Raw genomic sequence first — 11556 nt, forward strand, 5'->3', positions numbered from 1 at the left:
AACCTGGTAGATATAACCATGCCAAGTTCAAAGAACTATTTAGGGTCATACAAAATTACCCATATGGACAACACACTTCAAAACAGAGCTACTATATATTCATGTAAATTGCTTCTGATTTTCTAGAAATAAAGTAAACAAAAATCCAACACACATAGAAGAAACTGATGAACAATTCAAGCTTTGAGACTTCATTTTAACAACTAGGAAGGCTAGAAAAAGGCAGTGGAATTTGTTTCTATTTGGATGATTGCTTCCTTATTCTCCTTACCTCAAATTAGAGATAATAGTCTTGGAGAGTTTCATCTGACTATTTGCAGATAAAAGATAAAAGCATACACAAATAGGCAGATTTCTGAATATGGGTAATAACTGAGACAAACATATGTTTAAAATTCCTAATGTAATTGATGCTGAGTAGATAGGATGGTATACCATGAACTTCAGCAAAATGGCTATTCAGTGAACAGAATAAGATTCAAGGACGGTGATCTGCCAGAGAAATAGCTTGTAGCAGCTAAGAACAAGCTGGCAGGGAAATTCCATCAGACATAAAGAGAAAGGAATGGTGTGATTTCTCTACCCATACTCCTCATTGTTTATAACACAAAATAGAGAGAGATTCCATGAAAATAATTATTTTATATTTTTATGTTTGTGAAATCTTTATGCTCAGTCTGTCAAAGTTGGTGGAACTTCATGAAGATAGGCATTCAGTTTTTGATCAAATGTAAAAGCAAAAATCTAAAATGTTAGAATAAGTATCTAAATACAAATTTTTCTATAAACTTAGGACTCTAATTCAAGAAAAGAATACCGACATGCACTTGTTAGCCCAGTACCTTCTAAAGAGGAAAAAGAAGGAGGCTGACTGGCAGGAATTTGAAGCTGTTATCCAATTTTTACATTTCTCCCCAGATACAACAGGAGCCATGGTAGGGGCTCATAAATTAAGCTTTATCAGACTGAAAGCTGCTTGAAAAGTGGACCATGGTATGTTTATCTCTCTGCATTCCTAGCAGTGTATGGCACGATGAAGGTGTGTTGACTAAACAAAGAAACCAAAAAACTAAAAACATTGTACAGACATTGTTAACCCCCCCATATGACAACTGTGTGACTCAGGCATTCCTCAACCCCAAAGTCTAGGGGAAGAAGAAGATCCCAGAGGATCTAAGGTACGGGAGCATGCAGTATTCACACAGCAAAGCCCTCTCCCTGGAAATCACTGAGCCACAGGTGTGAGGTGGTATATGAGAAGATAAGATTTGTCTGTGCTCTGTCTGTAGTGAAGCCTCTCATCTTAGGACCTGGGCCATTTGATTACACAAGGAATAACAGAAAGGAATGCGATTATGTCACCTGTGCTGAGACCTGCCTGGTTCTTCCGTATACCACAATCAAAAGTTATACATCCAGTTGCAAAGCACATCCCATCTGCTGCTCTTTTTCTTTCCTAATTTCTACCCAGTGTTTAGGTAAAATTAAGTGGTACAAAAAAGTGAGGTGTAATCTGGGCCTCCGGATATCCCCTGCAGCTGCTGATGGTGTAAACGGGTGGATATTGCTTACGAGAGGATTAAACTATCTTTTGAGCAAACTCCTCCCACAGTATGTAATGAAATAGGATCACACTGTCAATTGGATCTAATCAATGGTGCATAATTTCTCAGTAAACTAATGTGTTCTCTATTTTGGGTACACATTAATCACCCTCTTTTGCATGCAAGTTTATTTGGGTGTAAATCACTCGCTTCCCATCAAGCTATAAGCTTCCTCGGGAAAATGTAAGTTGAGGCCAGTTTTGTATTATGAAGCAGAATTAATGTAGCTTAAGTAACTCTACCTAAGATTGCAACAGAAATCTTAGAAATATGACTTAAAGCTAGTGTAGTTAAAGCTTGAGTAATTTAAGGAAACTTCTAGGCAAGTAATTGGTATTGTACCAAAACTAAATATTTCACAGTTACATTTGCTCTTGCCTAAAAATAAAAACTGGAGCAATACAAGGGCAAACTGCCAAGACTGAAAATAATACACAGCAGCTGTAAGTAATTGGGGATGATAATCATAATTAGACGAGATGTAAGATATGTGTTAAAACTCAGATTGGATCTTCCTGTTGACAACTGGGAGAAATCCCAAAGGCCTGGACATCACACCTAGCCTGGGCACTTTCACTCCAATGTGTGAGAGACCTCTAAAAACAAATTCGACATTACGTCAGCCATGAAACCACTCTCTAAATGCCATGAACCATGCTGTTCTCTTTGGCAAAAGAGAAGGAAAGAAGAGAGGTCATATTCCCTGACTTTGAGGAGATTGCAAACCAGAGGAGACTGGCCAATTATCTAGCAGTAAATAGCATTAGATAAAAATCATCCCAAAGAAACCAAGAAAAGGTAAAATGTAAGATAAAATGGAAGACATCGCTGTAAAACCAGAGAAACACTGATTTAACTGAACATAAAGAATGAAGCAAAATATGCTTGTTCCATGGAAAGCATCTCAAGCTAAACAGAAAGCTCTGTAGGCACAGCAGCTATTTCTGTTTTCCTTATTGCCTCAGACTGGCACATAGCACACACTGAATTTGTTAAAGGAATGAGTGAAGGAAGAGTGTTTAGATAATACTAATAATTGAGGGAGTGCTTATGCTTTGTTAGATGCTGTCCTGGGTGGTTTACACAGATTAACACATTTAATCTTCACAATAACTTTTGAGTTACCACCTTTCCTCATTTGCAGATAAAGATGCAGAACTAAGCAAAGTTAAGAAAATTAACTAGGTTAGTTCAGTTAGAGAGGAATAGAGTTGGAATTTGAACCAATGTCATCTGGCTCCCCAGTACATAAATTAGAAAGCTATAAAGCATTTAGATTTACTAAGAAACTAGGGAGAATGACAATCAGCCTGTTCTATTGCTTTTTTTTAGTTCTCATTTTCCCAGAATATTACCGGGTTATAAACATTTCAGTTACATAATTTGCTTTTGTACAGTTTGAGTCAAAGCTGTAAGTGTGCCCTTCACCCAGACAGTGCACATTGTACCTGTTAGGTGTGAATTGACCCATCTCCTCCTCCCCCCTCCCACCTACTTGATTTCCCTTGAGTTTTACTTCCATATGTGCACATAAGTGTTGATCAATTAGTTCCAATTTAGTGTTGAGTACATGTGGTGTTTGTTTTTCCATTCTTGTGATACTTCACATAGAATAATGGTCTCCAGCTCCATCCAGGTTGTTACAAAAAATACTAGACCACCATTTTTTTTTATGGCTAAATAGGGCTCCATCACATACATATAGCACATTTTATTAATCCACTCTGGTATTGTTGGGTATTTGGGTTGTTTTCATATCATTGTGATTGTGAATTGTGCTGTAATAAATATGTGAGTACAAGTGTCTTTTTTATAAAATGTACTTCTTTCCATTGGATAAATACCTGGTAGTGGGATTGCTGGATCAAATGGTAGGTCTACTTTTAGTTCTTTGAGGTATCTCCATACCACTTTCCATAAAAGCTGTACTAGTTTGCAGTTCCACAGTGTGTAAGTGTTTGTTTCTCTCCACATCCCTGGCAGTATCTGTTGTTTTGGGAGTTTTTGATAAAAGCCAATCTAACTGGAGTTAGGTGATATTTCATTGTAGTTTTTATTTGCATTTCCCTGACATTAGAGATGTTGAGCATTTTTCTATGTGTTTATTGGCCATTAGTCTATCTTCATTTGGAAAGTTTCTGTTTATGTCTTTTGCCCACTTTTTAATGGGGTTGTGTGAGTTTTTTCTTGCTGATTTGCTTGAGTTCTTTGTAGATTCTTATTATCAGCCCTTTATCAGATATATAGCATGCAAATATTTTCTCCCATTCTGTAGGTTGTCTATTTGCTCTATTGATTGTGTCCTTCCTTGGCTGTGCAGAAGCTTTTTAATTTGATCAGGTACAACTTATTAATTTTTGTTGTTGCTGTGATTACTTTTTGGCTCTTCTTTATAAATTCTTTGCCTAGGCTGATATCTAGAGGAGTTTTTCCAACATTTTCTTCTAGGATTCTTACAGTTTCATGTCTTAGGTTTAAGTCTGTTATCCATCATGAATTAATTTTTGTGAGTGGTAAGAGGTGTGAATCCTATTTTAGGCTTCTACATGTGGCTATCCAATTTTCCCAGCACCGTTTATTGCCTAGGGATTATTTACCCCAGTGTATGTTTTTGTCTGCTTTGTCAAAGATCAGATGGCAGCATGAGGATGGATTCATATGTGGGTTCTCTGTTCTGATCCACAGATCTATGTCTCTGTTTTTGTGCCAGTACCATGCTGTTTTGGTTACTATAGCCTTGCAGTAGAGCTTGAAGTCTGGTAAAGTGATGCCTCTCTATTAGTTCTTATTACATAAGGGTTGCATTATCTATTCGGGCTCTTTTCCAGTTCCATATGAAGCATAGAACTATTTTTTCTAGGTCTGCAAAAAATGACTTTGGTATTTTAATGGGGATTGTATTGAATCTGTAAATCACTTTGGGTAGTATAGACATTTTAACAATGATGATTCTCCCAATCCATGAGCATGACTTATTTACTTCCTGTGTGATTTCTTTCCTCAGGGTTTTGTAGTTCTCCCTCTGGAAGTCTTTTACCTCCTTAGTTAAATATATTCCTAGGTATTTTAAATTCTGATCTAAAAGCTAAAACAAAGCAGTCTTTTTAACATGCCCCATTTTTTCTTTCTTTATCTTTTTTTAATAAGATGGTGAATATGAAATCATGTAATACATTGCTCAAGGGATAGATATTCTCTTTCTATTTGTTTTAAATCTTCACCCTTTTGTTTTCTTCTTCTTTTATCTTCCCTTTTCTTTCTCCTTCTCAATTTAAACTTTTCTTCTATTTTCTTCATTCTTCTCAAAAACAAACTGGTGGCAGGAAAGAAACAGGACAATTTCCCCATCACACACTTTGCCTTAAGGGCAAGAAATCATAGGAACAACTATTGAAATGGGATAGTTTATCAAAGTGGTCTTCAATTAAACAAATGTCTACTTAGGAATATTTTCTACATTTATTAATAATTCAGTAAACATCTATTTAACACATTTGACATAAGATTTAGATACACATATCAATATTATAGAGGAATGCTCCATAACTTCAAGATGCTTATAGTCCACTGGAGAAATATATATATATATATATATATATACATACACACAAATATATACATACACACAGATATATAATAAACTTTTAAGTTAAAAAGAAAGAAAACATTTCTAAAGTCAGATATAAGCAGAAGACTAATAATTCTTATTAGATAAATTGGGGAGGGGCTCATGGAGAAAGTGGTATTTTAGATGTTTAAGGATGAGTAGGACTTTAATAAATGGAGAATGGGGATAGGATGAAGGCCATCTAGGTTTAAGGACGTAGCATGTGCAAAAGACATATAGTAATGAAACACTCCGTGTGTTCAGAAAATGCCTCATGAGACTGAAGTGAAGAGAGTGTATGAGTGTGGATAAGTTGGCTAGAATCAGGTAACAGAGGTCCCTGAATGTTGCACTATAAAGCTTTGGCTTCACTTAGGAGGCACTGGGGAGTCCTTGAATGTTTTGAGCTAACACAGGCTTCTTTTTCCTAGCTTGGTATAATCTATTGTCTACAGAGTAGCAAAGAGATCATTTACAAATGATCAAACTATCTCATGGCTTCTTATACCACTCAGAATGAAACCGAAGCCCTCTTCATAGCCCAACTACATCTCTGATCACATGACCTATCCCTCCTAATTTTACTTAGGATAAATAGCAGGATGATATTTACAGGCAACTAAAAACATGGCAGAGAACCTGCAACAGATCTGCCCATCACAGAGGCACAACCAGATTATTCCTGAGGAATTCAGGACTATAGTTGGGGACCTATGGATTCATCTATGCTCATTGTCTTTTGCAGCAAGAGTATCATGTTATAAAATTCAGTACATGTTCTGCTCCTATATAATCTACCTAATGATCTACCTTCTTGCTAAAAAATGCTGAAGGGAGGTAGTCTTCCCTGTACAGCTTAAAATATAATAATAATGAGCCTGAAACTAGAAAGAGAAGAAAGATTCAGCAAAGCAGGGGTGGGGAAAAACAATATTATTTGAAAAAAGAAGTCAAGGTATTGTGTCTCCTGATAGGTTTGTGGTGATGGTGGGAGAAATGGATGTAAATCAATAATCATTCAACAAATATTTACTGAGCACCTACTAAATACTAGTCTCCATTCATTTTCAAAGATAACAGACACATATACAGATACATCCAACCTGTTGGCTTCAAGAGGTTCTTGGTTTAGTCAGGTTAAGATGTCTAAATATGATGTTTTCAGTTACTAAGTAAGATGGGGAAAAGAGAAGAGCACTTGATTTGGCATGGGGGATTTTATGAAGGGTTTTTTTTTTTTTTCTTTTTAAAAGAGATGATATTTGAGCTCAGTCTTGAAGCTCATTTCTAATAATAGCTAATAATAGCTAACAGTTAATTTCTTTTATTCCTTAACAACAAATAGTTGATTGGATTTAATATGTCCAGCAAATCTATTGAGCCAAACAGTACTGAGACCTTTAACTGTAGCATCATTAGCCCTGTTCTTCAAACAATTTGGTTTGACAGTCATACACACACACAGACCATACATAATAAAAAGTCAGTCAATGGGAATAAAGTTTTATAATGATTGTATACCCAAACAATGGAATGCTATACAGCCATTTTTAAAAGTGAAATGTGTATGTACTGAAATGTGTCTATCATTGCATTTTGTAAAAAATAATTGCATTAGTAACTGTTGCCTGCACTACTTATCTGCTATGATTTCTTAGGGAGTCCTACCATGTTTGTGCATCATCCTTATAGTTGCATATATCCTACTATTCTATATTTGCCCATTTATTTGTATCCCCAACTGAAATGAACTCTTTCTGAAAGAGAGGATTAGGTTTTATTCATCTTTGCCTATGTTATGTTTAATTCAACCCTCAGCACATAAAATATATTCAGTATAGAGTGCAGGAGTATGAATGATGATAAATGACTTGATATTAGATATCTGACCTCACAGTCCCTTGATTAATTTTGCCCTTTGTTTTTTGGCCTACTTAATGTTTATATAATAATTATTCCATAGTCCATTGCCTATAATAATTGCAGGCTAGCCATGCAGCACCCAGCTTCTAGTTAATTTTAGGACTAATAGAAATATTATATTCACAAACAACAGAAAAGTACATCAGTTTGTGGCATCAGTAAAAAAATGTATGCTATTTTAATTGTAAAGGAATATTTATTTTTAAAATGTATTATTCATAAATCTTTGCCATGTTTAAGATAATAGAAGGCTAAGTGGTTGGGGAAACACATGTCATTGGAGGTAGATGACAAATAGGAGTATATATGGGAGTATATAAAATTAAGTAACAAAAAGACAACAAAAGGACCATCTATCTTATTAACCATTGCATTTCCAGCACTTAGTGTAATGCTTGGTAACTAGTTCAATAAAATTTGTGAATCAATGAAAGAAAGTATATTTCTTAGCTTATAGGCATGTGTTTTGCTTCATAAAACATTCCATTTTGTAAGACAGAAATACTCATTTTAATTATGAACTATTCATTTATTTAATTGAATCATTCACTTAGACATTTCTTGAGCATCTACTTATACCAGACTTTGCCAGACTTTGCATCTGAAAATACAAACATAAATAAGACAATGACCTTGGAGAATTTACAACCAAATATTTGCAATACAGTGTGAGAGTTGTTTAATAGAGGAACATATGTTGCATGGTCTAATGATACAAAAGAGGTAATCAGCTCAGCTTGTTGGAGGAGAGGGGATTCAAGAAAGAGTGCCCAAAAATGCATTTTAAAGGATAGATGAGGATCTTTGTAGGGCTTTAACATTCTATTCACTTAATGGACTACTTAATTTGTCATGATAACAAAAATATGTTCCTTTTGCTTTGTATGCTTAGCTTTTAAAATTTTTTATTTATGAAATCATTTTATATGCCTTGCTTATTATTGATCTTTTACTATTATACTAGTTTTATTACCCTCAAGATTCTTAAAAAATAACTCTGACATAGCTGTTATTGAGAAGGTCATACACAAATTAAATATTTATTTGTATTTAAAATATTCTTCTAGGTGTTCAACAAGAGAAAATATGTAGTTCCATGGTTTTAAATTAGACTTTTTTATATCGGAAATTGAAAAGCTATATGTTCAACAATAGATTTATTTTCTTCATCTTTTTATTTTTTAAAAAACTTATTTGTAATTATATAGATGCATTAAATAGTTGATTTGGCTGTTTATTAAAAGTAGTAACCTCAGCACTGGAATCCCACTCACCTGGATTCACTAATTGCATTGTCAAGGAAGCTTCCCACTGGCAGGGCCCAATGCATCTTTCATCCCCTTTAATTTCTTAGAGGTGTAAACAACACAATTTATTCTTCTTGTTACATGGCAATATAGTCATTTGTGAAAGTTTCATTAAAAACTACCTGCTGGTAATTCAAACTCAGTGTGACTAAAACTGCTTCTGGATTTGAGTTATGGATTTAAGGATGAAATAGTTTATTTCTTTACTACATTATTCAATTTTTACTAGGAAACAGTGTTTGAAATCCAGGTTTCATTAAAAAAAGGTAGTTAAAAATATGCAGGTGGATTTTTTTTGTTATTACTATTATTATTATGATAAATGAGAATCCGTTTCAAGCAAGTCTGAACATGTCTGTGACAATGCAATTTCTGGAACACAATATAATTCACATATAAGTAGGAAACTATCCCTTTCTGAAATGAAGTAGAATCCATTCAGTAGACTCCAACAAGATCTGAAACTTAGTGAATCTTTAGGTGTTCAGTGAAAATTCAACATGACTGTTAGCCAAATACCAGATGAGCTTCTCCATGTATAAAACTGTGATTTTTCTAATGTACAAATGTAGTCATACATTCAACTGCTTCAAATACTTCAAAATCCCCTTCAGTATAAAAACCTAAACCATTTTTTATTACAAGAGAGATCATTCTACCTGTCTAGAGCTCCAGTTTTAATTCTCTCCACTTCAGGCCTCAAACTTTATGGTCCTGCAAGACTAATCTACTTTTAAATCTGAATACACACCCTACTGTTTCCTTTCTCATGCCTTTGAATATGTTGTTTCCTCTACCCAAATGACAGTCCCCTTTGGTAAAACTCTCTGTTAAGTCATCCCTCTCTTGCCCAGGCAGATATAAATGCACATGCAACTCTAATATTCCTAGGATTGTATTATAATTGTTTGAATCTTTCCCCACTAAAAAAAAAAATATGTATGTGTGTATATATATATATGCACACACACACACACACACACACACACATATATATGTATATATATATCTTGGAAGGGAGAATCTTTTCTTTGTTTTTCTTGCATTTAGCACAATATTTAACCAATAAAAAGGATCTACAAATATGTGCCTGAATGAATATTATCCACTAATAAAAATATTTACAATACATATAACATGAGTAATGATGTTAGTGGCTTTTTATCAAGTACTTAGCATGTGTCTAGCCCAGTGCAATATGTTATATATACATCATCTTCCATTCTTACCACAGTCCTATGAGGTGGATTATATTATTTCTATTATTTTTATTTTGCCCTTGAGAAAACTTAAGCTCAGAGAAGTTAGTCAAATGGGCTACACATTGTCATAGAGCAGAATCAGATGTGCACCCAAATCTGACAGTAATGCTAGTGCTCTCCCCACTATACCCATCTGCTTTTTTATTATTGTCAAGATCCTGAAAGACACAAATTAGATTTTGATTTAATCTTTTCCATTTCTTTCCAGCTCCAAGTACAGCCCAGTATGGAATTACCGGGAGCGCTGCTGTTCTTTTCTCCTGCTGGTACCTTGTGTTGACACTGTCCTCTTTCACCAGCATATTCTACCTGAAGAATGCCATTCTACAATAAATTTAAAGACCCATAAAAGGCTTTTAAGGATTCTCTGAAAGTGCTGATGGCTGGATCCAATCTGGTACAGTTTGTTAAAAGCAGCGTGGGATATAATCAGCAGTGCTTACATGGGGATGATCGCCTTCTGTAGAATTGCTCATTATGTAAATACTTTAATTCTACTCTTTTTTGATTAGCTACATTACCTTGTGAAGCAGTACACATTGTCCTTTTTTTAAGACGTGAAAGCTCTGAAATTACTTTTAGAGGATATTAATTGTGATTTCATGTTTGTAATCTACAACTTTTCAAAAGCATTCAGTCATGGTCTGCTAGGTTGCAGGCTGTAGTTTACAAAAACGAATATTGCAGTGAATATGTGATTCTTTAAGGCTGCAATACAAGCGTTCTGTTCCCTGTTTCAATAAGAGTCAATCCACATTTACAAAGATGCATTTTTTCTTTTTTGATAAAAAAAGCAAATAATATTGCCTTCAGATCATTTCTTCAAAATATAACACATACCTAGATTTTTCTGCTCGCATGATATTCAGGTTTCAGGAATGAGCCTTGTAATATAACTGGCTGTGCAGCTCTGCTTCTCTTTCCCTGTAAGTTCAGCATGGGTGTGCCTTCATAAAATAATACTTTTCTCTTTGTCTCCAACTAATATAAAATGTTTTGCTAAATCCTACAATTTGAAAGCAAAAATAAACCATAATGATAAAGTTAAACTATACATCTATCAAGAATGAAGGAGCTATCGAACTGTAAACATCTCTTCGTTCGTTACCAGTGGGGTTTGAGAATTTTGCCCCACAATAACTCAGTTTTTCTGATGAGAAACAATTTAATATCATAGTACAATAAATATACCATATGGTTCCTTTAGTTGTAGCTAAATGTTAGATCCTTTGTGGGAAATAATTCCTTTCAAAATGACAGCACAGTGCACTCAAGGGATTGCCTAGCAATACAGCATCTTTTCCTTTCACTCTTCCAAGCTAAAATTTTTAAAATGATGTGTCAGAAAGGACACAGCATCCTATCACCTAATGTTACATGAGTTGGTAAGTGCTCATAATTAATTTGGTTCTGTGGTACGTAACTTAGTATGACAAAGACAGTGATCCTGTGGAGAGGAGCATTGTGCATGTTTTCCATCTTAAAACATCACCTAGTTGATAGTCTGGAATACATGTTATATTAAAAAAAGTTCCAAAATATACTATAACAAATATCATATATTGGTATGTAGCAGACCGATCCCTGAAATAACTAATTCTTCAATGAAATCTTTCTCTATAGCCATTTCAGTTCAAATAAATGAAGCCAAAAAAATTACCATGCTTTATTTTTTCTTACATGATATACGTAACATACAATCAAATAAAAACAAGACACCAGTAATGAGACTATCTTAAGATATATTAACTATTAAATTATTGTGAATATTATATTACCTCTATTATAAAGAATAAAAGCTTACAGTTTTGAAGGAAAATGCTGTTACTCTAAGTATTACATTACAGGAATAG

General features: G+C 34.3%; 1 protein-coding gene across 1 annotated transcript in view; it reads left to right on the forward strand.

Annotated features, from left to right (window-relative positions):
• Positions 1 to 10505, forward strand: part of NEGR1 (neuronal growth regulator 1) — an 817382-nt gene extending 806877 nt beyond the window's left edge. Inside the window, exon 7 of the mRNA XM_045547746.1 lies at positions 9912 to 10505. Coding sequence (XP_045403702.1) covers positions 9912 to 10036 — 125 coding nt within the window. The 3' untranslated portion in view covers positions 10037 to 10505. The remainder of the gene's footprint in view (positions 1 to 9911) is intronic.
• Positions 10506 to 11556: the final 1051 nt, after the last annotated feature.

This window comes from Lemur catta, chromosome 3 (assembly GCF_020740605.2).
Source record: "Lemur catta isolate mLemCat1 chromosome 3, mLemCat1.pri, whole genome shotgun sequence".
NCBI classification, from domain to species: domain Eukaryota; kingdom Metazoa; phylum Chordata; class Mammalia; order Primates; family Lemuridae; genus Lemur; species Lemur catta.